We start from the raw sequence: 27,605 nt of genomic DNA on the forward strand, positions 1-27,605 counted from the left end.
ATTGGATTTCTCCTCCAAGAGATCCTGGATGGAAGGTCCAAGAGAAAAGTGCAAGGGGCCAGTGGCACCACCCCAACTTGTGGGTGGTGAACCTAGGTTCAAATATATAATTTCTCCCTCCTCCACCCCAACATAAGTTCACAATATGCAACACAGGAGTGGGTGACAGGGAGCAGCAGAGGGTGACAGGGAGAGGCAGAGTGTGACAGGAAAAATCTGTGGGTGACAGGAAGAGGGTGACAGGGGCAGCTTTGGGTCCTAATATGTAGAATGTCAGTATAATATAATAAAACGGGACAGAGAGTGTCACTTTGGCACTTGTTTTATTTCTGTCCTTGGCAGCAATAAAACATGTTAATACCTGGAAACAATCTGGGCCCAGACATCAGTGAATTATCAGGGCTATTCCCGTTCTCACAATCCCTGGGTCAAGGGATTGGGGAAATCCAACATATTAGATATCCTTGATTGGCCAATTCCAACCCCAAAAAAATGATCAGTGTTGGCGAGTCTTGGTTTTTAATATACTGGATTTTGCATACTCCCCATGGATTGGATAAGCATAAGGGAATTGCTTGACTGATGTATGGACTATATTACCCTGAACTGTTGCAGTAACTACTAAGTAATTAAAAGAGCACATTTATTTACAGTTCAACTAGATAGACAGGAAAAAGCAAACAACATATAACATATAGAATGCTTGGCATCACTGGCGGATTCAGGGGGGGGGGGCACCCGGGCACGTGCCCCCCCCCTGTCATTTCAGACGTTTTTTTTATTTCTGCTGCCCGCTCCTCCGCTGTGCCTGCTCCCCCCGCTGTGCCCGGCCGGGAGAGAGATGTGCTACTGTATAAAATTCACTTCTCCTGCTGGACCGCTAGCCAATGGGCGCTTGCGGTCAAGCAGCCAATCAACTGGCGGCTGCTGGACCGCGAGCGCCTATTGGCTAGTGGTCCAGCTGGAGATATGAATTTTACATAGGATAGGAGCATATTTCTCTCCCGGCCGGGCACACACTGTGGAGCGGGCGAGCGGGGAGACACGGGCGAACGGAGCGGGGCGGGGGGGGGGGCGGGCTGGTTGGCTGTCAGCACAGGCGGGGGGGGGGGTGTACATACAACCCTCCCACCCTACTGCACCCACCCTGCTGCAAGCACCCTCCCACCCTGCTGCACCCAAGCAGATTCAGTCGAGCATGAAGCCCCTTGGCATCGAGCATGTAGGTAAGTGCCACTTATGTGTCAAATGTGTAATGGGCATTATGGTGTGATATATAGTATGTAATGGGCATTACCATGTGTTATATAGTATGTAATGGGCATTACGGTGTGTTATATAGTATGTAATGGGCATTACGGTGTGTTATATAGTATGTAATGGGCATTACGGTGTGTTATATAGTATGTAATGGGCATTACGGTGTGTTATATAGTATGTAATGGGCAGTACTATGTGTTATATAGTATGTAATGGGAATTGAGGTGTGTTATATTGTATGTGACGGGCATTACGGTGTGTTATATAGTATGTAATGGGCATTACGGTGTGTTATATAGTATGTAATGGGCATTACGGTGTGTTATATAGTATGTAATGGGCATTACGGTGTGTTATATAGTATGTAATGGGCATTACGGTGTGTTATATAGTATGTAATGGGCATTACAGTGTGTTATATAGTATGTTATGGGGATTACGGTGTTATATAGTATGTCATGGGCATTGTGGTGTGTTATATAGTATGTAAAGGGCATCATGTGTGGGCTTATGTGTAATTGGAATTACAAAGTTCACTAAAATGTGCAATGGGCATTACGGTGTGTGGTATAATGTTGGTCCATGCCCACTTTTAACTGAGCAGGAGCCTCACCTACTACAAATTGAGAGGGAGGGGGGGCGCGAAACATGCCCTTGCTCCGGGCACCGTGGCACCTAGCTACACCACAGCCGCCGCCTTATAGGAGACAGACACTAGAGGTACTACTATACCTCTAGTGTTTGTCATAACAGAAGAGTGCGGCCAGCGCTACCCGGAAGTGTGGATTTGGGTAGCGCTGGCGCGCTATTTAAATGGAACCCTTCACAAGCATGCACCCTGGCTCCCCCCTGGCAAAAAAAAAATATCAATCCCATGGCATGGCGACAAGAATAAAACCCCTGGCAAGAAGCACGTAACCCCTGGCAATAAGTGATATTCCTCTGACAATAAGTATGTAGGTAAGCAGCAATTAAATGGTATAATATATAATAGGCATTATTATGTTTAATGGGCATTTTGGTATTGGCATTATGTTTAATCGGCATCACAACGTATGGCATTGTGTTTTATGGGCATTACTTTGTTGGCATTATGTGTAATGGCCATTAGTGTGTGACATTATATTTAATTGGTATTACGGTGTGTAACATTATGTGTAATGGGCATTACTGTGTACATTTTTGGCTCGCCGACGGCGCGCAATGTCCCTATTTATACATCATTATCTATACTATGGCTTAATCCATGTGGAGTTATCTGAATTTTGGCTTAATCCATGTGGCATAATGGAAATTTTGTCTCATTCTTTTTGGCATCATGTGTAAGCGGCAAGTATAATAGGGTCCAATATTTTGTTGCATAATGTGTAAAAGTAGTATATGGTGTGGTACACTACACTCAAGGACACGCCCCCTTTGGAATGGCCATGCCCCCTTTAAAAAAAAAAAAAAGATCGCACACAACTCCATCCTTCACTTTTCACTCCACAGGGGGCCTGTGGACTTAAAATGTCAGGGCCTATTTCTAATCCCATTCCTTCCCTCTCTCTCTGCTCTCCTCCTCCCTATCTCGCTTCACTCTCTGAGAATGCACACTGGCACTACTAACACCGCTCACTCCCATCCCCCCTGTCATGGTGCCCCCCCTGTCATTTTCTCCTGGATCCGCCCCTGCTTGGCATATATTGGTTCCTAATAGTAGGCTGGAAATGGCTCAAACTTTCAGGCTTCAGATATTTATATATTAGCAAGGCATGATTTAATAGTTACCAGTCCCGCTCATGAAATACACACACTGAGGAAGCCGCTGACATATACTCACAGGTGGAGAAACGTTTTGTGGCTGTATAAGCCAGGTCACCGCTCCAAGAAATATTGCAATTTACATCTACAGAGCGGTCGTTATATCTACACCCTGTGGCTGCATAATTAACCCCTCCCCAGCATCTCTGGTAGATGGAGGGTGGACTGTATTTTGGACATTTCTCCAGGTTGGACTGAGATTCCGAAGAAGCTATAAGTATAGCCACTGGAGTGTGTGTATTTCATGAGCGGGACTGGTAACTATCAAATCCTTGCTAATATATAAATATCTGTAGCTCGAAAGTTTGAGCCATTTCCAGCCTACTATTAGGAACCAATATATGCCAAGCATTCTATATGTTATTTGTTGTCTGTTTTGTCCTATCTTGTTAAGTGCACTTTTTATTATCTATGAAATTCTTTTTTCTTTTAATAAATTCCTATATTATTTAAGGAGATTGTATATTTTAATTATTTGTGCACACAGCTGCGCCTCTCGGCAGTACATGCAAGCACTATTCGCACAATTTGGTTTCAGAATGAGGTACACAACCTCTAAAAAGGGGCGGCAACTGTGTCCAGTTTTTATAATACATATATTATATTTTAATCAATTTCACCTAGAAACCAGCGCTCCTAAGTGACCTTAGGGTTACAAAATTCTAGTTCTTACTAAGTAATTACACTGTACTGTAGCATACTGTACACCATCTGAACTGAAGTATAGTGGGCATTAGTCATATACAGTATCTCTGCATCTGAAACCCAGAGAGATGCCTCCGATAACCGAGCAGGCACCTGCCAGGATCACCTGCTGATTGGCCAGCCCCCAGACTCATTTGGTCTTTGTATGTACACCCAACCCACCGGTACTTATTCAAGATGAAAATAAGTTACTGGGAATTTTCAGACTGCCCCCAGCATGTGTTTTGTGCACGGAATGCTCATAATGTGCATGTCTAATGCTTACAGTCTTTCCCTCCACCATCATCTGTTCTCCAGCTTTAAGTGTATGGCATAAGTGACATATATAAGTACGAATGTTTTGGAAACAAAATAGTACAAAAAATTGTAATTTGCCACATAAAATGCCCATACTTTATTGCACAACTCTGCATCAGTAAAATTATTCTGTATCCGTTGATATCCAAGAAAAATGTGTTTTCCTAAATACACCTCAATTTAGATATTCCTGGAATTCCTCTTTGGTCCACTTCCAGACATCTGGTTCATTCCTGCAGTGGCTATTATAGTGATTGTGCAAACATAACCCCACAATTGGGGACACTATACAAAGCACTGAAATATTTCCAAGGGTTTTTTTTTTTTTACATAAAGCTACTTATAGCCGAGACATTTTTTATATATTTATTTTTCCCATCTGTTATCAGCATCATATTTGATATTTTATATTCACACAGACTAAACTAATCCACTACATCAGCTATATTGAAACAGTGTACTCTGATAAATATATATTTAACAACAAGAAAACAGGCGACATCTGTGCAAGGTTTTTCAATTTTCTAGTAATACCCCTTTTACACCAAAAAACACGGATCTGACCCGGCATTTGGAAGAAGGATCCAAGCCCGGAAGCCGCGTCGGATCCGGGATTTACACCTTTTACACTGTGGTTCCCACCCACAGTGTAGACGGGACCGCGGTGATCCCCGCCGGAAACACAGATTGCCGTGTTGGGGGCAGCCCAGCAGCTTACCAGCCCCCTGCCCCCAGCCCCCGTGCACCCCCCAGCCATCGTCCAGGAGGTGAATTGATGCCGCACACAGGCATCCATTCACCTCCGCTGCTGCCGCTGCTGTCTACAGAGTATAGCAGACAGCAGCGCAGGCTCCCCCCCCCCCCCGTCCAACCTGCGGACATTGCGGGCTGCAGGTTGCACATCCACCATTGATGTAAATGGGAGCCAAGTCGGATGACCCGGCATACCCATTTACCTCTACCCAGGTCCTAGCCATGTTCTACCCAGGTCATGACCTGGGTAGAAGTCCCGTGTAAAGGGAAACGGCGTGTCCCATTTACACCGCCGCTGACCCGGGTCTGACCCACCGAAGACCCAGGGTTTTGCGGCGGTGTAAAAGGGGTATAAATGTCTAAAAAGTGCTTTTGTTCTGATTAGTGCATAGTTTAATGAAAGGCCCATGTCAACACAAAAAAGCTACATTCTGATTCTCCTTCTTTTGTCGTAAGTGTCCGTAAAATGTAAGTTTACTCTCTAAAGAAGACACCACATACACCTATCATCACATACAGGGCTGGTGCTAGGGTGTTCAACGCCCCCTGCAAATGACAGATATGCACCCTTTGTCCCACATGTTCCTTTGATAAGTACCCAGTACAATATACTGCAGATGCACTTAGATGGAAACAATTACCGTATTTTTCGCTCCATAAGACGCACTTGACCATAATAAAATATTTAATATTGTATGCCCGCTCCCCCCTCCCCTTGTACTTGTATGCCCGCTCCCCCCCCACCCCTTGTACTTGTATGCCCGCTCCCCCCTCCCCTTGTATGCCCGCTCCCCCCTCCCCTTGTACTTGTATGCCCGCTCCCCCCTCCCCTTGCACTTGTATGCCCGCTCCCCCCCTCCCCTGGCGCTTGTATGGCTGCTCCCCCTCCCCTGGTACTTGTATGCCCACTCCCCCCCCCCTCCCCTGGTACTTGTATGCCCGCTCCCCCCCCCCCCATCCCTGGTACTTGTATGCCCGCTCCCCCCCTCCCCTGGTACTTGTAAGCCCGCTCCCCCCCCCCCCCGGTACTTGTCAGCAGCTCACAGAGGTCCGGGCAGCGGGGATCATGCAGTGAGCTGTGGGGTCCAATCATCGGCGGGGTCCCTGCGGCAGATGGGAACTAGTAGCGCTACTAGTTCCCATCTGCCGCAGGGACCCCGCAGATTATTTCCCATTCGCCGAACGGACCCTACAGCACACTGCATGATCCCCGCTGCCCGGACATCTGTGAGCTGCTGACAAGTACCGGGGGGGGGGGGGGGGGGGGCTCTGCTGCAGCTCCTGAGATGTCGGCGCAGCAGCAGCAGCACAGCAGCATCCAGGAGTTTTTTGCACTTTTTTTGCAGTATTCGCTCCATAAGAAGCACACACCCCCAACCCAACCCCCCCCCCCCCCCACCCCCCCACACACACACACACACTTTTTGGGGAGAAAAAGTGCGTCTTATTGTGTGAAAAATACAGTAAGTAAAAAGTAGAAAAACTGAGGAAACAGTCTCTGAAATATGGCAAAAGATTCGTCTGATAAGAGTCCAGCAACAATGTTATACCTATTCCTTTGTGCCAAAAAGTAACAGTACCTAGAACACTATTTGTCACTCTAGATGCAAAATTGAAAAGAAAGTAGCACGATGAAGGGAAAGAGGTATGATGTGTGACAGCCATAATATCAACATGGCAACATGGAATTTTTAACTATTGTATCCTAACTCTAACCTTTCACACTAAAATGCTACTGTATGTTGCCATTTTGACTATAGATCAGGGGTTCCCAATCTTTTTTGATTCACGGCACCCTAGAGAATCAGAATTTTTTTCACGGCACCCCTATGTCCAAAAAAAATAATTTAGATTTGGTTTATATGCGATTCTTAGCAGCAGTTATGTGGTAAAGGATAAGATTTGCTTCTGTTTGTACACATTATATGATTGGCAGCCACCAGCACTGGTTTTGCTCATAAATAATTAACCATTAATAATTTGAGTTGGTCCTGCACCACCAAGCCGCGGCACCCCTGCATGTGTCCCGAGGCACCCCAGGGAGCCACGGCACACAGTTTGGGAACCACTGCTATAGATGTGTATAGACGATACAATGAACATGTACACATTTATCTATATAGACAAATAACTTGCTTGTCAACATAACGTCAGAGATCCTCCCCCAACCGTGATGATGTGCCGCCGCTCTGTGTCCACCCTTACTCCGTGTGACGTCAGCCACCAGCTTACAAATGCCAGGCCGCTCCTGGGACACGCCTGTGTCCTAATTCTCTGAGCTACCTGGCATTTTCAGTCTGAAAGGGGTATTATATATAAAATTATTTACTCCTGACACCCCTGCACAGATTGGGAGGAAACAAAGGCGAGGTGGTCCTGTTGTACCCTGAGCAGGTTTTAGGGGGTTGGGGTCTCGGTTGGACCTCCAGTTGGGCAGAAAGTTGACACAGGAAGTCTGTTCTGGCCCTTCCACTGGATGAATTTGATGAAAATGTTAATGAACTGTAATATCTGACTGAAATAACTATAATTCAATGACCTGAAATAACTGAGTAAAAATAACTATTTAAAACCGGCCGATGCCAGGAACTTCAGCTAATTAATCATAACTGCAAAAAAAAAAGAATGTAGCAAACTTAGGTAAACATGATTAAAATATGCTCCAGAATAAGTTTGTAACATAAAACTATTACAAAATAGAAGCTTTCAAACTGCAAGCAGCAACTTCGGGACAATAAATCTGGACCTTTATCTGCATACTACAAAGGAAAGTTATTTATCTCGTAGAGCATATTCCATAATCGCTTGTAGGCTGTAGTCTGTATTCTATTATTAGAGAGTTAAAATCCCTGTTCAAGTGGTGTTTGAGTGTTCTGTAATACTTCTTGAAGGAGATTGAACGTAGCGATAAACAATTATTAATTGAATAATATTTACAGCCCAGAATCTATTCTTCATAACATGACACCTTGCCAGATTTTCTATGTGTCTAGTAATAACTGTACTTTGTATTTGATTTATACAGACAAAACTACACAACACTGCCACCTACAGGTCACTGTATTTTCTTGATGGAAAAATTTGATTTGAACAAATTCATGGCTTACTACAGTATCATATCTGTACACATTTGTACTGAACGAGTGATTGATATAGTTTATGTTTGTTTTGCATTTCAAACTACTAATTAAGATTACAACAGGAATCCAAAATTGTTATGGTATGATACGCAGGAAATAGGAGAGAAGAATGAAAATGCTAAAACTATTTTTTTGTCATTTCTTATGTTCAGTTATTTATCTCCCTACTAAAGCAGAACCGCATTGTCACAAGACCCAACAATGTACAGAATAATGATTAAACAAAAGGGTACTGTATATGTTAGTTGGGCGCCCACTAAGCTATTTGCTTAGTTTTCCACGTCCCCTTGCGGGGCTTGCTACGCTCGCCACGCTTCGGGCTCGGTGGCTCGCTGTGCTCGCCACACTATATAAAATCAACTCCATGCCGACATGGATAGTGGGGGTATGAGCGTACTAACTATAGTGGGTGCCCAACTTACATATAAGTACCAACAAAAGGATGTAAAAACAAATGGATGCATCATTTTTGATACTATATACATTACGAAATTGACATACTAAGAAAGTTTGGGTATACTTCACAACCGTCTGGCATTTAGTAGTCGAGATTGCGATGTCGGAAAAACGACCATCAAAATCCAGATGGTCGGAGAGTCACCAGGCACACGTAGTAGCCTTGTGTATATTTATTTCTGTGCACATTGTCAGCAATTACAGTAATAAAAACATTGCTCATTTGCATGCAAGTAAAAATTAGCTAAGTCCATTAATTAAGAATAAAATGATGTCCCACATCTCAGGGCTGACTGAATCGGTGTTAACATACATTATAAAATAAATATAACAGCGTGAGAGCTCATGCTGAGTCTGCTATCAGCACAGCACATGCTGTAGGTATGTGCTGCTGCTGAGGGGGGAGGCAATAACACTCCCCCCTCAAAGTTTTTTTACCCCCTAATCATTTTGGGGGCATGGCCTAATCGCGGGAAGTGGCCACAACCTGCGATTAGGCCATGCCCCCGATATTTTACCAGGGCCTGACATACCTCTCGGCGGCACTGTCTATGTATTTATTAGTGGTGGCTCCAGAGGTGGGGCTGCAGCACAGTTCAAAATTCAAATAGGGGAGCTATAGCAACAGCCATTCCAAACTGACACACTGGCAGTTGGTGTTTCTCCTCTATTTGAATTTTGAACTAGGCTGCAGCCCCCCCCCCCCCCCCCCCCCCACCTTGAGCTACCACTGGTATGTAGGAATGAATGTATGTATTGTCTGTATGTATGTATGTAGTTATCTTTACTTCTATAACTTGATTGAACTGGTTATGATCACAATGGTAGACAACGTCTCTAGGTAGACAGTTAATAGGCCGACATGCACAAGGTCGATACACAGAAAAGGTCGACATGACTTTTTCATGTTTTGTGGTGTCAATTTGTACATTTCATCACATGGACCTCAAAATAAGGCACTGTGTACTCTTGCAGAACTCGCTTCACTTGCCATGCATCAGCCAGGTGCCAGTTCCAAATAAACAAAAAAGTATGCATGTTGACCTTTTCATGTGTCGATCATTGCCACGTTGACATTTTGCTTGTGTCAACATTTTAATTATGTCGACTTTATGCACGTCGATTATATATTGACTACCTATTGACTATCTACCTAGATACTGTCTACATATCATCTGCATGCCTTTGAAACATATACGAGTTTCAAATAAATGTATTTCTGTAATATTCTAGTATTCTCAAGAGTATTTTAGGATACTGTATTAAAAACCATGGAAGCAATTTAGGAGGTGCTACAGATATGATTGCAGCCAGAACCTTGAAGTGACTTTTATACTTTTTCAAGCATGTGCATGTATTTCTGTTTAGATGCCATACGTCATCATATTGTGCATGAAGTCCAAGGCATTACTGTCAGTAACAAGAGTCCAACAGCAGAAATGTGCTCTTTTTCCACACTTACGTTTTGTACATCTTTCGGATCCAGATGATTTGCTCCAGCCATGACAGCACTTGCCTCCACAGACATTAACCCTGTAAAAAAGAACAGACATCTAGTAAGACCATGTATAGTGTACAACCAAATACAAACATGGCTGGTACATTATAGGTGTACCGTTATGTAGAACAAACTCGCTCACTCTAAAACGGTCCATCTGGGAGATCCTGGTTGGGAGGTTCACTTCTAAGCAGTGTTGCACACAGAGCAATCTTAACATATAAGCACACATTCCAGCGATCGGTGGTGGTCACATAACCTTGAATTCCCTAATAGCAAAACTGTGGCAAGGCATGATGGGACTTTCACAACAGTTGGAGGGCCATAGTTTGGCCAAGCCTGATTTAGCACATTTGACCAGCCAGGTCAAAGACTGTGTTTGAAAAATGTCAGGTAGGAGCTGATTGGCTGGTTGCTTATCACTTATTTGATCACTTTTGAAGCTTAGCGCATCTGGCCCATAATCTGAATGGTTGCCCATAGCAACAGCCCATCTTCAATAGAACTCCCATCTTAGTAAATAGACCCCTAAGAGTGTCGGAGAACTCCCTGAAATCTTGAGTCTCCTAGACATTTGGAGAGAGCAAGCCTAGTACACTGTAATATAAAAGGAACACTTAAACAACACAATGTAACTCCAAGTCAATAACATTTCTGTGAAATCAAACTGTCCACTTAGGAAGCAACACCGACTGACAATCAATTTCGCATGCTGTTGTGCAAATGGAATAGAGGTGGAAATGATAGGCAATTAGCAAGACACTCCCAATAAAGGAGTTGTTCTGCAGGTGGTGACCACAGACCACTTCTTAGCTCCTATGCTTTCTGGCTGATGTTTTGGTCACTTTTGAAAGCTGGCGGTGCTTTAACTCTAGTGGCAGCATGAGACGGAGTCAACAACCCGCACAAGTGGCTCAGGTAGTGCAGCTCTTCCAGGATGGCACATCAATGCGAGCTGTGGCAAGAAGGTTTGCTATGTCTGTCAGCGTAGTGTCCAGAGCATGGAGGCCCTACCAGGAGACAGGCCAGTACATCAGGAGACGTGGAGGAGGCCATAGGAGGGCAACAACCCAGCAGCAGGGCCACTACCTCTGCCTTTGTGCAATGTGGAGCACTGCCAGAGCCCTGCAAAATGACCCCCAGCAGGCCACAAATGTGCATGTGTCTACTCAAAGGTCAGAAACAGACTCCATGAGGGTGGTATGAGGGCCCGACGTCCACAGGTGGGGGTTGTGCTTACAGCCCAGCACAGTGCAGGATGTTTGGCATTTGCCAGAGAACACCAAGATTGGCAAATTAATCTGGAGATGCCAAGGAGAATGTTATGCTGCCTGCAACATCCTCCACCATGATCGGTTTGGCAGTGGGTCAGTAATGGTGTGGGATGGTATTTCTTTGGGGGCTGCATAGCCCTCCATGTGCTCGCCAGAGGAAGCCTGACTGCCATTAGGTACCGAGATGAGAGCCTCAGACCCCTTGTGAGACCATATGCTGGTGTGGTTGGCCCTAGGTTCCTCCTAATGAAAGACAATGCTAGACCTCATGTGGCTGGAGTGTGTCAGCAGTTCCTACAAGACGAAGGAATTGATGCTATGGACTGGCCCGCACATTCCTCAGACCTGAATCCAATTGAGCACATCTGGGACATCATGTCTCGCTCCATCCACCAACACCACGTTGCACCACAGACTGTCCAGGAGTTGGTGGATGCTTTAGTCCAGGTCTGGGAGGAGATCCGGTACTTGTGACTTATCTGGGCGCCCGATGTTGAAATTGTATGCCAGTACCCTAAGCATGTGATTTGATGCGATTTGACGCAATTTCCCTTGAAATTCCCTTGAAGAGAAAATTGCGTTGCATTGTATGCTATTGTATTGCATGCGATGCGATTTGATGCGATTTTAATATGTACAGGCACCCAGATGCCTGTTTCATATGTGAAATGGCCCCCCAGACCCCATTTTTAATTGTATACCCACCCTGATGGCTAAATGACCCCCATTGTTAAAGCCACCCCACTATAAACGCCAACCCGAAGCGTGGCGACCGCAGCGAGCCCGCGAGGGGCGGCGGTACACGTCCTCCGACCTTTTCATACCCCCACTATCCACGTCGGCGTGGAGTTGATTCTATATAGTGTGGCGAGCGCAGCGAGCCACCGAGCCCGAAGCGTGGCAAGCACAGTGAGCCCCACGAGGGGACGTGGATACCTTCACAGCTATCCGCGTCCCCTCACGGGGCTTGCTGCGCTCGCCATGCTTCGGGCTCGGTGGCTCGCTGCGCTCGCCACACTATATAAAATCAACTCCGCGCCGACGTGGATAGTGGGGGTATGAAAAGGTCGGAGGACACGTACCGCCGCCCCTCGCTGCGCTCGCCACGCTTCGGGTTGGCGTTGATAGTGGGGTGGCGTTAACAATGGGGGGCATTTAGCCATCAGGGTGGGTATACAATTAAAAATACGGTCTGGGGGCCATTTCACATATGAAACAGGCATCTGGGTGCCTTCACATATTAAATCGCAAATCGCGTCAAATCACATCGCATGCAATCTGATTGTATGCGATGCGATTTGACGCGATTTTTAGGTGCGATGAAGAAAATCGGGCGCCCAGATAAGACACAAGTACCAGAGAACCCTAAGGTGGCCATCCGTCACCTCATCAGGAGCATGTCCAGACATTTTAAGGAGGTCATACAGGCACATGGAGGCCACACACACCACTGAGCCTCGTTTTGACTTGTTTTAAGGACATTACATCAAATCAGACTGTAGTGTGTTTTTCCACTTTAATTTTGAGTGTGACTCCAAATCCAGACCTCCATAGGTTAATACATTTGATTTCCATTGATCATTTTTGTGTGATTTTGTTATCAGCACATTCAACTATGTAAAGAACAAAGCATTTAATAAGACTATTTGATTCATTCAGATCTAGGATGTGTTATGTTAGTGTTCCCTTTATTTTTTTGAGCAGTGTATATTGTAGACATTTTTTGCTAGTCTTTAGACCATGTGCTGCATGTAGCAAGCGAGGTCAGTGGCCATGCGGGTTGCCAGCCAGACCTTGGCATTCTTTTACCGGGGCAATCATTTATAATGCAAAACCTTGCCTTGCAAATAACTGCCCCTTTAAAAAGAGTTTGGTCGGCATCCCGCATGGCCACTGAACTCATACGGTATTTCATCCAGCCCCAAACTGGGATATAAATACTACAGTATTAGTAGTTTTAAAGGTAACTTGTATATTTCTAATACCAGGCAACTTATCTGGGTAAATTTACTCCGGTGGGAGTTCTATTGAAGATGGGATGTTGCCCATAGCAACCAATTAGATTCTATTTGTATCTTCTAAAAGGCGTTATATAAATAAGAAGTAGAACCTGATTGGTTGCTATGGGCTACATCTCATCTTCAATAGAATTCTCATCTTAGTAAATTTACCCAATCCTCTCACAGTATATTATACAGTGCAATGGTCTTTTATTTAAAACAAACAACAATAATAAAATGTGTTAAGTCACTGTTACATATGTAACACTATACAAACATAATATACTTAATATTCTAAGCTGACCGCAAAAAGACCTATTCTGTATAATAAGTACATTTTTCTCATTAATCATATTAACGGAAATAAAAACAAGGCTCCCATCTGTTTTATTATAAAATGTTACACAAACTGCCATTTGTTCCGATAGAGCTCTGTTCAGGACACACACACCCACACACAACCCCCCCACCCATATACACTGCACCCACATCTTCCATAATTTGCACCCCCACCATATACACATTGTACCCTCATACCCATCCATATAGTGTGTTGCGTGCCAGCGGCCACTAGATGGCACCCAATTGAGCAATTCATTTGTCGGTCAGCGTTGACATTACTGTTATGTTGTTCCAGCATGCCAGAACTTCCCGCATCAGAATTCCAGAGTCCCAGTGGCTCCAGAGCCACTTCCACTCTATAATCCAGCCCTGGTGTCCGTCATTTTGACTGGATTTTCACTAGTATATTGAAGAATAGTATATATACCATAAGAAATATTTGTTGCTAAAAAGTCAAAGAAGTTTATGTAATCTTGCGAGATACCTTAAAACACTCAAAACAGCAACTACGATAATGATGACAAAAAAGAAACAAAAATCATTAATCACAACATAATGTACAAACATAACTTGCAAGGATAATGCGGAACCTCGCAACAAATGTAATCACTTTTTACGCTTTGAATGCAGCAAATTTGTTCTCGGCAGCTATGAGTGGTCTTCTATTGTTTCCTTTTCCCCTGGCTCCTAGCCTCCTCCACTCTAAACAAAGTTGATAAGAAAGTGTATAAGATGTGGGAGGCTTCAGCTCACACATGTAGGACAAAAGCATACAGTATCTGGAATAACAAGAACACTGTTGATGCTGAATATTCGGCCTGATTCAGACTCTGCTGCAATTTTGCAAAACTTAAAAAAAATACAACTGCTGGAATAAGGCTCCGGGACGCCGTCCACCACAGGTGCAGGCCAGTTTCACAGCTAGGTTGCTACACAGAAAAGCGCTCACACATTACCAGCTTGGCCATGTTTTGGCTTGTAGCAGGTGTGTGTGCAGCTGCCACGATCCTACCCCCAAGTAGTTTTGACACTCCTGCATTGTCTGGACAGGTCCATCAAAATGATTGGTCGCCTCCCCAACCTGTGATTGCAGATTCAGGGCTTGTGCATGTGTTCTCCAGTGCTCTCATATGCGCTGAAGTGTGGAAATCACAGAATAGCAATATCTACACTTCAGCGTATGGGTGTGAATAGGACCCATGGTCTGGAGCAAATACTGTCTCAGAATGTACAAAAAAGTTTTATAAATACAAATATTAACAATATGTTTAATATAATTACCACTTTAAAAAATGGCAAAAATGGTCTACATTGAATGTTGAACGATGATAATATTCTTATTTTAAAGTGGCTCACCAATGGAACAGCTACTAGCGCTAGGGCTGTTGAGCCTGAATAGATGTTGGACATGAAAGGGTTAAATAGGAAAACTCTAAATTTGAGTACACACTTTATTATTGATGCCCAATGTGGGCTCTGTAAATATGATGTATACGCAGCCCCCCAAAAATTGCTGACATCTGCAAACATCGGCATTGAATGCACGTTTGAATCTGGGCCTCAGAGGCATAATCCTACTGTACCCTACAGTGTTATACCGACCAGTGCCAGATTAAGCCTTCGGGGGGCCCGGGGAACTTTAGACAGGGGGGCCCCTTTGCACTTGTCATCACTGGCCGCAAACTGCATGGGAGAATATTATACTGCCAAAACACAGAGTAAAGGCAGAATACTGCAGGGGATATATATATATATATGTATATATATATATATATAAAATGTAGAGTGCGCCTCCTAGTGTATCACCACTACCAGCTTAAAATTTGATGGTAATTATTAACATAATCAATATCAGATCTCTGGTCTCAACTACAATGAGGAAGTAGGACAAAGCGGTATTTTAAGAGAGGAACTTGTCCGTAAGTCCTCTCCAGGATATCACAGCAAGGAAGTTCCACTGTGCATAACACTCCAAGGCTGCGTGTGCATATACATACATACCACATAAAAAGCCTGTGTTTGTCCCTCTGCACGTAACTCTGTAGGACTGTAGGAGACCTCACAGTCCAAGGGCTGCCTCTGATTAAAAACCTTCCCATGACTAGGCTGCTGCTGCTGTCTTCCATGGGCCTGAGAAGCATGTAATGAGCTTCACCAATCAGAGCTCAGCACAAACCTCTCAGCCTCTGCCCTCTTGTGCAAAGTGTCATGAGACTTAGTCAACTCCCAGCAATGCACTGTACACTTGTGCAGTCAGTGTGCCTTGGCACCCCATGCTCAGCACCATTAATCATTGTCACATTGGCAGATAGGTGAAGCTGCAGCACTACCCCACTCCCATGCACAAAACCTTTAGCTAAAAAATACATGCCAACCACAGGGGACCCGTAGCTAGAGGGGGGCCCAGGGATACTGACCCCTTTTGCCCCTGCTTTAATGTGGCCATGGTACCGACCCTAAAATAGACTACCCTATTGCTTGACCTGAGCCAATATACAATATAGTCAAGGTATGTTCTGATTTCACTTAGGCCTGATAGGGCAAGTGGAAAACAACGCACATACAGATACTGATATGATGAAGCATGATTATCAGGAACCGGCTTGTTTTTGGCCAAACACAAAAGACTAGATTAATAAATGAACTAGATTATCTAGATTAATAATGTTCTGGAACACCTTTCAGTTCTGCACATCTGATTTTACTAATGAAAGAATAGGAGAATGTTTAAAATAATACATTGCAATTGAATAAATAAAAACAGAACTTTTAACAATCAGGAAAGTAGCTGTCCAATGTTTTAAGCAATAAAATTATTTTTCTATTTAAAAAAATGTTTATTGTTTTGTCCTTATCAGAAATGTTTGTTCTTCATTTTGTTGTACTGACCAACTACTTTACTTGCTAGTATTACTCGGTGAAACACTTCAGGCCAGACACGGAATGTTATTTCTCCTACATTTTCTTGTATTCAGAATTTCAATTTAGGAATTTATTGAACTTTATTGCCTTCTCTGATGAAACTGAAGGAACATTTGAACCTCAAAAAATAACTAATTTGATTTTTCTGCCATAGAACAACTTTATAGAATGTCAGGATATTGAGTCCTGCATGCATACCATTGATACGCTCATTTCTTCAATAAAGAAAGCTAAATAACGAAAAAGAAAAAAATGAGCATATAAAGTTTCTGCCACATGCCTTAGTAATATGTGCTCTGTAAGAAGCTTGCTGCGATTTAATGGTATACAGCACTGGCCTTTACCTATAAAAGGAGATAGAGATCAAACTTCAAAAAGAAGACTGCCTGGGAACAATAAGTATTGTTCTATTAGGTAACCTAAAATATAAATAGCTATAGAGTTCTAACAGAAATGGTCTTGTTTGTGCATTACAGTATTCTGAGTATTATTTCATAAATGGTCAAACTGCAATTAAAATCACTGCAAAACCAGTTTTAAGTCTTCTTGATTTCACATTAAGGACATTGAAGCCTACTTACATTACTTATGCTTTAAAGATGTCTTTCAACAGAGAGAGAGCTCCATTGGGGACAGGAGTGTGGAACAGCAAAATCAAGTTATTGCAGCAGCACCTTCCACTGTATTATACCATGGCGAATGGGCCAGGGTGAAGTGATTCACTGCCAAATTCATCATTATACTGTAGTATGCTTAAGGCACCACCAACTTTACTGAGGAAGAGGCTATATATATATAAGCAGTGCTACTACTCTCTGTAACATGCTCCTACATTTTTCCACGCACCTTCGGAACACAATCTAACTATTTTGACTGTGGTGGTGGGGCAGTCACCAATTCCCTTTCTGGCACAGGGTACCAAAATGGCTAGTTATGCCACTGGTTCTGTTGTGCTACTGTGTGGTGTAATTTGGAATGTGAGTACTATTGTGTGGCCATGCCCCTTCCTTGTGAGATCACAAGTCTTTTTTTCGGTGTGTGCTGTCCCTTTGGGAGGGTGCATATTTATAGTTTGAAGGAGGGCACCGAACACTCTAGTACTGGCCCTGATGAAGATCCAGCAGTGATAAAGACACTGGAGGCAGAGCCACAGTTACAGTGAGCCACTGCTTCTCTACAGTGCCTGGTGTTTAATGTCTTTGAACTGCCCAATAACTCTGGCCACAGTAACAATGACACTGCTTTCAGAACCGTGGCCCATGTGCTTCAGTGGTGAATGATGCCAGGCTGGCCATTCATTCTGACCAGCAGTGATCTTGACACACTAGGGGGCAAAGCCATTGCTGTACACAGGTGAGAGTGTTTTCAAAGTGCCCGATTACTATGACCACAGTGTTTGGAAGAATTATTCACTACAGAAGTAAGTAAAGGTGCGTACACACGGGGGAGATATATTGCTCAGTGTCTCCTTTTGATCAGCGACCAGAGATGGTCGCTGATGAAAGGGAACCTCTGCCGGGGGAGCCGCAGAGGTAATCAGCTGGTCGCAGGAGCAAGCTCCTGCGACCAGCGATTAGAATGGGGCTGAAAACGGGAGCGCGCACCCGGCGATTTATTGCCGGGGCATACTCTCATCACTGGCAATATGGTCACCAGCGACCATATTTCCAGCGATAATAGCCCATATCACTGCCGTGTGTACACGGCTTAAGGGTGCTACAGGGCTGCCCAATCACGTTGGCCAGCAGTGATTGGGACCAATTGGATGTGCTGGAGCTGGTACAGAAGGTCTGGCAGGTTCCTCTGAAAATTGTGAAAGATTATCTTCTGGCAGCCACTCAGAGGGCGTTATGATTGGTCGCATCAGATGCAACCATGATATGGAAAGTACAGCCTGGCATGGTCGAATGGTGACCTAAAAGAAAATAACTATTTTAGGACCAAGTTTGAGAACCACTGCCCTATTTTGAGGCAGCAACACACGCTTTCCTCAATATCCCAATTTGGATTGCAAAAAATTGCAAAGTTAGGAGTTAAAGATGTGTGTGGGAATATATGTTCTTTTACACAATACATCAATTTATATAAAAGCGAGGAGGCATTAGTACAGTATATCTAAGTCAAATCACAGTTTGCTTATTCAGCCATTCAGGATTTATGCGTACTAGTGTAAAATTAACAGAGCTCTTTGGAACGCTAATGGCATGCTGTGCTCCGCTGCAGGTGCAGGAAATTAGGCGTGTATATTTGCGAATGAAGTGCAGCCAGGAGACTTGTCATTCATTGTTAATTACTCTGGGTTATCCCATGACTTTATATTTGCAAGTGCACACACCTCACTCTCTGCTGAGAAGGTTGGGGAGGGGAATCTATGGGCTAAAACAAGTCACATTGGGCCTTATTCTAGTTCACTCTTTCTGACAAAATCCTTCTTAGATGGACAAAACCATGTGCACTGCAGGGGGGCAGATGTAAAATGTGCAGAGAGAATTAGATTTGGGTGAGTTATTTTGTTTCTGTGCAGGGTAAATACTGGCTGCTTTATTTTTACACTGCAATATAGATCTCACTTTGAAGTAAAACCCCACCCAAATCTAACTCTCTATGCACATGTTACATCTGCCCACCTGCAGTGCACATGGTTTTGTCCGTCTAAGAAAGATTTTGTCAGAAAGAGTGAACTAGAATAACCCCCATAGTGCACAGAAACAACCTTTAGGAACTTCCTATCATTTGTTTTTATAGTTTCACATTCACCACCAACACTGCACGAAACTAGAAAAAAATATATATTTAAATGTATATTAAAAAATACTTACATATATTTTATATTGATATATTGCACCCTATAGCAAGCATTGTAGTGTTCGCATTATCACTTCAATTATGTGTCACTACAATTACAGTATGTGCCGGTTTCAGGATCTGCAAATCACAGTACCTGTGTAGATCTTGCTACTCTACTATTTAGCTTTGTGAATTTAATCTACTTTAGGAGTAAGGGGCCGATTCAGTATCGCTCAATGCGGTGCAAATTCGGCCCCAACCCGATGGCCGGGGTTAGCGAACGGCTTTGGCAAGTTACAAACTCGCCGGGCAATTCGATGTTACATTTCTAACATAGCCTATTAGAAATGTGTAAGGGTGGGATGCACTATCATCCGTAGCCCCACTCTGCTGCACATCACCGGCTACCGCAAAGATCATAGTTGCATATGCACTAACATATGCAATTATTATCGCAAATGACAGCTATTGCGTTAAGAGCCGCCCTTTGCGATGCGACCAGCGATGTGGCAGCGGCTCCCCCTCCTCCCTTACCCAGCTTCTGTGACCATCGAACGATTTTGCCCCCACACTCAAGGCTGCAAATGGACGTTTATGCAAAACATCAATTTGCAGCCGTTCAGGGAACTCGGAGAGAGAGGGAGGTTGCAGGCGGTCATGCGGGCGGCGTTACAGCCACACACAACGCTGCAAACTTCTCAGCATTGCGTGTGGACCAGAATAAGGACACTAGGAGTCTGACCAATCACAATCACAATTCCAAAGGACAAAACCAAACCTTAGCAAAGAACACCCACAACTTCTAGAATAGATCTTTTCATATACCGTACATACTGTAGGCCCTCATTCTAGTTGATGCGAATGGGGGTGGCCGTCTGCCTTCCAGGGCCAGGCGGCTGACGTCACCAAATGTCAGCTGCCCACTGCCCACTGTTCTCGGAGGAGGGTACCGCTAATCTTATTCACCAAAGAGTGACTTAGATTAGCGAGCATTATAGCAGTCATTCGATGGTCGGCGACCATCGAATGATTTTGTGTCCCCACGCAAGCCTGCGAATGGATCTTTATGCAAAACATCCATTAGCATTGATGCAAGGAAATTACTAGCGGTATGCGGGCGTTCGAACGGCCGGCCGGCGGGCGGAGTAACATGGCTCGCAAGAATAAGCTCCATAAAGACAATAAAAATAGGGTGCAGCAAATGAAACCCAATATAATCTGTTACATGTTGTATTTCAGTGTGTCAGTAATATAAATGTATACAGTACATTACATTTAAGCAATTCCCCATGGACACTTTCAGCACATACAAACTTGGGGGGTTATTCTGATTCACTCGGAAAGGCACAATCACTCTCTAATGGACAAAACCATATGCACTGCAGGTGGGGCTGATGTAACATGTGCGAGAGAGAGTTCGATTTGGGTGGGGGGTGTACTTCAAACTGATATTTATATTGCAGTGTAAAAATAAAGCAGCCAGTATTTACCCTGCACAGAAACAGTAAAACACCCAAATCCAACTCTCTCTGCACATGTTACATTAGCCCCACCTGCAGTGCACATGGTTTTGTCCATTAGAGAGTGATTGTGCCTTTGCAAGTGAATCAGAATAACCCCCATAGTGCATGCTAATAGTACATTCACAAGATAGCTTGTCAATCCCTGTGTTATGTGTAAACAAATTCTCAGAAGGTTCTATTAACTATTTGAGGCTTTGCTATGTGCTATTACAGGTGCATTCCACAACGCGCAGAGACAAATTACAGCTGTACTAAAATAAATGAAGGGAGTCAGATAACTCTATATCATTTGTTTTATTATTAGTACTAAGAGCTTAACTTCCAAAAAAAACAATATTCTGCTTTGGCATGATGTTATTAATCCCCACATACCAAGCTCTAGCAACAATTCTGTTTTTGAAAGATGCCTAAAAATACCTTTTAACATTTTAATCTGTCCTGTACCAGATGGTTCTGAACAGTCTGGAATCATGAAGGATAAAGACTGTTACCGCAAGGCAACCGGTTATTGTCCGAACAACTTGTACTGTACTTGATCCGTGTACTTTACAAAATATGATCAAATCTACAGCTATTCTTATCAGATAAATGAGCTTTTCTATATACGTGTGATCCTGTTTTATGTCATTTTGCAGCTTCACAGAATTTTCTTTTTTTTTGTCGTAGAAACATCTCAAGAATAACTGACCCCCAACATTTGTTCGAAGCATTTGGTCCATTTTTCTAAATGTCATTTTTTTTAAATAATAAAAACACAGATCATCATTGTATGAATAGTGGGACTAATTCATACTTGTTCATTATCGCCGATGTAAAGCGAAGGCTTGGCTATGATGATGCAATTCATCTGCCTGGTGTGCCCTCTTAACACAGGAAGTGGGTGGCACTAAGCTGGAGCAATGCCGGACCATGGGGCCTGATGCAAACACCCTACCTATGATGGCCTCTGTAATCTTTAAGCACCCTGCTCTCTCTGCTTGCAGCACTAGTACCAAACACACCTGCCAGCTGTTCATATAACAGAGCCCAGTGTACTGTTTTTGCAAAACTATATGTAATAAATGCACCCAATTCAGCTCTGACTACAAATAGAGCAGGTGATCAGGGCTGGCCTGGTTATCTAGCCCCCACCTCTACAGCAGGTCAATTCATTTGCCATAAAGCCTTAAAGAAAACATAATTGTTGAGCTGGTGGGGCATCAAGGGGGATGATATCTCCTGGCCACACCTACTAGGCTAGGCTTACTGTGTTCTACTGGCACTGCAGGAATCAGGGGGTTTACACACAGTGAGAAGGGGAGGGGTGGCACAACCCCCCCCCCCAGATTCCAGCCACAAAAAATAAAAAAAATATTTTTTTTATTTCAAAAGGCATCAGGGATACAGAGGTAAATCAACAGGCTAGAATCCTACAAGATTATTGAAATTTTATATTTTCTTTTACTTTCAATAAGAAATAGAAACTGACGGTCTGAGAAGTCTACAAGGAGGAGTTGCAAGGAAATTCATTACATTTACATCGGTGAGGCCTGCAGTGTGGCCAGGGAAGTACTATTTTTCTGTATTTTATTTTAAAGGTGGTCATGCATCGGGATGACCTGCATACGACCTGATCGATCAAGAGATCAAAAGTGCTTAAAAAGAACATACAATCTGCTTACGATCGCAATGAAAGCTGACAGAGGATACGTGCTGCACATATGATCTGAGGGCCGACCTCTCGACCCACGGGACCACGGCACGTGCACACGACATGTGCACCCAATCCGTAACACAATCCATTGAGATTGTGCGGATCGGCCAGAAATCATTCAGGTGTATGGCTACGCCTCCTGCATTTAGGCCTATCCCCCTGTAAAGTACTTGTCACCGGCCATGCAACTGCCTGACTATGAATACTACATTTTCTAAAAAAAATTCTTTATGGCATTAAATTTTATTAAAAGTATAGAGGCTGTTTTACATACCTGAATTGTTTTGCTAAAGGACCAGTGTTGCATTCCGTTGCAATGTGCTGTCTTGCTTATACCCCTTTTACACCAGAAACGCGACCCGGGTTGTTGCCGCTCCAGTCCGGGCCGGGGCTTATTGTAAAAGGGGTAAAAATAAATAAATAACCCGGGTCCTGTTAACTGGTGTCCGACCCGGCAAATGTTCAGGGTCGGACACGGTGCTTCCCCGGAGTCAGGGGCCGTGTAAATGGGTAACCCTGGACATCCGACCCATGGACCCATTTCCTCCAATTAGGTAGCCCTAACCTTCAGACCGCAGCGCCTTAAGGTCAGTCCGGAGGTTAGGCAAGGGCTGCAAGCCTCCGCTGCTGTCTGCGGTATTATGCAGACAGCAGAGGAGGCTGGGTAGAGGTGAATGGATGCCTGTGTGCGGCATCCTTTCACCTCATGGACGGAGGCTGGGGAGCACAAAGGCTGGGGACAGCCCAGCAGCTTACCTGGGTGCTGAGCTTGCTCCCAGCGTGTTGGTCGGCGTTGCGGGGGTGTCGGTCGGCGTGTTTCCTGAAGCTTGGAGATGATGTCATCTCCAAGCACCAGCTCAGGGCCCGACTTCACGGGCGTCCCCCACCCAGCATAATGCCGGGGGAAGCCGGTGTAAAAAGGAACAACTACCGGGTGGCATACTGGTCCAAAAACCTGGGTGCGACCCGGCAGTTTTGGTGTAAAAGGGGTATCTGTGACATAAAGATTTTCAATTAAAAATCCTATGCCCTGCATGTGTAGTTTCTCACACCTTTTTATAACAAGTAGTCTATACACTGTCATTATACTTATAAATCACAGTTGCAACAGTTTAACTATATTTGCATAATGGTCATGTTCAGACCAATTAGAAGCTGCCTGGGTACTTGTTTCCTAGCACGGCGCCCGTCGGGGTTCATCGCATGCCTTAAGTTAAGGAACTTAAGGCATGAGATGGACGCGATGGACCCGATTTTCTGACTTCAACAAGCTCAATTGCCGGTAAAAGTGAAAATCGCGTTGATCGCGTCCATCGCGGCCCCTAATAAGGGGCCGCGATGCGACCGACACGATCAACGCGATTTTCCCATAGGGAACAATGTTAAATTAATTTTAAAGTGAAAATCGAGTTGATCGCATCGGGCGCGGGCCATTATAATGGCCCGCGATGCGATCAACCCGATTTTACATAAGTGAAAATGTGAAATGGGCCACTATGGCCCATTTCACATTGAATATGTGTAAAAAGTATGGTTAATGCCCCCCCCCCCCCCCCCCAATTTTAACGCCACCCCGGTATTGACGCCAACCCGAAGCGTGGCGAGCGCAGCGTCCTCTGACCTTTTCATACCCCTACTATCCACGTCGGCGTGGAGTTGAGAATAGAAAGTGTGGCGAGCGCAGCGAGCCACCGAGCCCGAAGCGTGGTGAGCCCCGCGAGGGGACGCGGATACCTGTGAAGCCCGCGAGGGGACGTGGATACCTGTGAAGGTATCCGCGTCCCCTCGCGGGGCTTGCTGCGCTCGCCACGCTTCGGGCTTGGTGGCTCGCTGCGCTCGCCACACTTTCTATTCTCAACTCCACGCCGACGTGGATAGTAGGGGTATGAAAAGGTCGGAGGACGCGTACCGCCGCCCCTCGCGGGCTCGCTGCACTCGCCATGCTTCGGGTTGGCGTCAATACCGGGGTGGCGTTAACAATGGGGGGCATTTGAAACATCAGGGAGGTTTTCTATGAAAATGTGGTGTTTTGGGGCATTTTACATTAAAATCAATGCAAAATCTGGTCTCAGGGACCATTTCACATTGATTCCAATGTAAAAATCGGGTCAATCGCGTTGATCGCATCGCATGCGATTTGGTTGGCATGCGATGCGATCGACGCGATTTTTCCGACCCGATGCTTACAATCAAAATCGGTGGCGCCGTGCTAGGAAACAAGTACCGCTGCCTGCGATAGTCATTAACACCTTATAGCACCCTGAACCAGTTTTGAGGATCTGTGAGTCAGGTCATACCAGGAAGGCTGTCTACATCCATGTTCATCCTATGTCCCCTATCTCAATGAGTTACAGGGCCAACCTGCATGTAAAATAGAAGCAAATCCAACTTGCAAGTACAAAAGACACACTTGCATTTAAATCCAACTATTTGAATAATGCTCGGAATGTATAGTCTGCTAGCTAAAATGTAAATCTTCAGCCCATACAGAATATTTTGAAATGAACAGTAAATAGTACACACGCCCCATTATATCACACTTGTAAACAGATTAATTAGTTGTCATCTCAAATCTGGGATCACACTTATGTTTACGTTCCATCTGCAGTATAAGGTTACATTGGCCAAGATTAACCAGTAATTGTACTCTATTAGTTACAATGTTAACACCAGCACTCTTTGCATAAATCTGTTTTCACAGCTAGAGGGGGCTGGCAAAATGTCACACACTAACAACTCATCTCCATAGACCTTCTGCTTCTTTAGCTATAACCATTTCACACAATATTTTGTTAAAGTATTAAAAAAAACATTCCACAACACCTTCAAAGAACACCTTGTAAAAGGTCACTGCAAAGGCTGCAAATTCTAGGAAGGTCAGGGGATGATACTATTATATCCCACCAGTCTCACTTTGATCCAGGATTCAGCTATATAATCAGCTGTCTTTATGGTGGTGATGATTTATTTAGTACTTAAACAACATACTGTATGTTCAAATATATAAAAATATTTGTATTAATTGTTGCATTATTTGTTGCATTTGTATATATTGCATATCATCTTACCTATTTATGTCCCCTTGATGAGTCTATACGACATACAAAATTATGATAAAATAGACCATCTCTGGGAATGTAATATATTTGAATATAATTCAATCTTGTTTATCAACGCTCCATTTATTATTATTGTCAATGACATCGCTTGTCACCGCAATAACGCAAATTAACAAAACATGAACTGAGCGATTAGCTGCTGCCTAGCAATTCTGATCTGCTTCACCTGGCCCATTTCTCCAAGTGCGGTTAATGGAAGTTCACAAATTTGATAAAAAAAAAATAATTAAAAGTATAATTTTATTAATGGAAACAGGTCAATGAAAATCAATGTTTGGTCAGAACTATGGGGAAAATAAGCAAGTATATCCTGTCCAGAAAACTGGCACAAGAGGTTTTAATGCTAACGTAATATGCCAGCAGGATATTTTCCTCACTGACAAATCTGACCCTACATTTTGCTGCTAATTTGTTCCTCTGAAGTTTTGCCAATTGAGTTTTATATTTGAGCCTCCAGGGCTGCTAGTTTGCTGTAATATGCAGGAAGCATTTTTTATATATATATATATATATATATATATATATACACACACACACGTTAAGTATCCCTTTTACAAAATGCTGTGGTCCAGAGGTGTTTTGGAAAATGGATTGTTCCGTATTTTGGAATATTTATATATTTAAAAGAGGTTTCTTAAGGTACCTTGCATTTATGTTGTATAAACACATCAATCACATGAAAAACACACACATGTATTTTATTTGTGCATAAAACAAGGTTTTAAAACATGAAGTAAAATCTGTGTACTACAGTATCTCAGGCACTGAATTTGAATGTCAAGCAATCATTTTCTTTCACATATTTAGTGCAAACTACATATAATCTCTCCAGTAGTGCCAGTTACAGATGTCCTCAGTAGTGTCAGTTACAGTTATACCCAGTAGGTTTTTAGCAACAAAAAAAAAGGATATTTTGGAGACTATGGTTTTCAGGATAACTTGGATAATGGATATTTCAATAAGGGATACTCAACCTGTGTGTGTGTGTGTGTGTGTGCGTGTATATATATATATATAGTGTTCCCGCTAGGCTGTTTTAGCGGGGCGCTGCGCCCTGCCCGATTTTTACAGGGCAAAATGCGCCCTGCCCTGCTAGCAGCGGCCCGCTAAAACAGCCTGGTGCCTGCCCTGGCTGTGTGCACGGTAACTTCGGCGGGGCCGGGCATGCCCCCTGTCATGACATCGCGGCCCAGGCACGCCCCTTTTGTGACATCGGCCTGGAACCGCCCACAACTGTGACGTTGGCGTGCCCGGTCCGCCCCCCTTGCGCTGCCCCCCTGCCCGCCCTCATTTCTAGAGGGAACACTATATATATATATATATATATATATATGTATATATATATAGTAGTACAGAGACGAAGGCACTCCCAGGGACTTTCTCCAATATATTAGCCCGACACAGCCAAATAGGTGCTAACGTTTCGGGATGTGACTCCCTTTATCAAAGCATAAAAATACAAAGTGCGTCCCAAAACGTTAGCACCTATTTGGCTGTGTCGGGCATGATATATTGGAGAAAGACCCTGGGAGTGCCTTTGTCTCTGTACTACTGCATATCTTTTGTGAATGGCACCCGGGCAGTGTTCCCTCTAAGCTGTGCGCGTGTGCGCGCGCACACAACTCGCAGAGCATGCGCACAGACATTACAACAGAGCGCACAAAGCAGCAGTGGTCAACTTTTTGCTGTTGCGGACTAAATTAATGTATGTTTCACCCATTAACTACATCATGTGCTGTGTTTTGAATGTGTAATATAATTTTGAAGAAAAGGTAACACAAATGCTGAACGTCGTTTTCCAGTTATATATGTGAAGCACAAAAATAAAAATTTCCTTCCAAAGTTGCACAGCCAAAATCTTTTTCCGCACATAGCCTTCGTAAAATTAGAGGGAACATTGCACCCGGGCAGCTGCCATTGGAAACCAGAGTGCCGGCCCTGTTCCATGTTCTATATATATATATATTTATATAGAGAAGAAGGGTCCGGCACTCCCAACAGCAGTAACGGTAGGTGATCGGTGCCTCCACAGC

At 43.9% G+C, this 27,605-nt stretch overlaps 1 protein-coding gene across 3 annotated transcripts in view; it reads right to left on the reverse strand.

Moving 5' to 3' along the window:
* Window positions 1–27,605, reverse strand: part of LTBP1 (latent transforming growth factor beta binding protein 1) — a 350,064-nt gene that overhangs the window by 314,646 nt on the left and 7,813 nt on the right. For all 3 annotated transcript variants that reach the window (XM_083176114.1, XM_083176113.1, XM_083176112.1), the window contains exon 2: window positions 9,877–9,947. In XM_083176114.1, coding sequence (XP_083032240.1) covers window positions 9,877–9,947 — 71 coding nt within the window. The remainder of the gene's footprint in view (window positions 1–9,876; window positions 9,948–27,605) is intronic.

This window comes from Crinia signifera, chromosome 3, assembly GCF_055691185.1.
Source record: "Crinia signifera chromosome 3, ASM5569118v1, whole genome shotgun sequence".
Taxonomy (NCBI): Eukaryota; Metazoa; Chordata; class Amphibia; order Anura; family Myobatrachidae; genus Crinia; species Crinia signifera.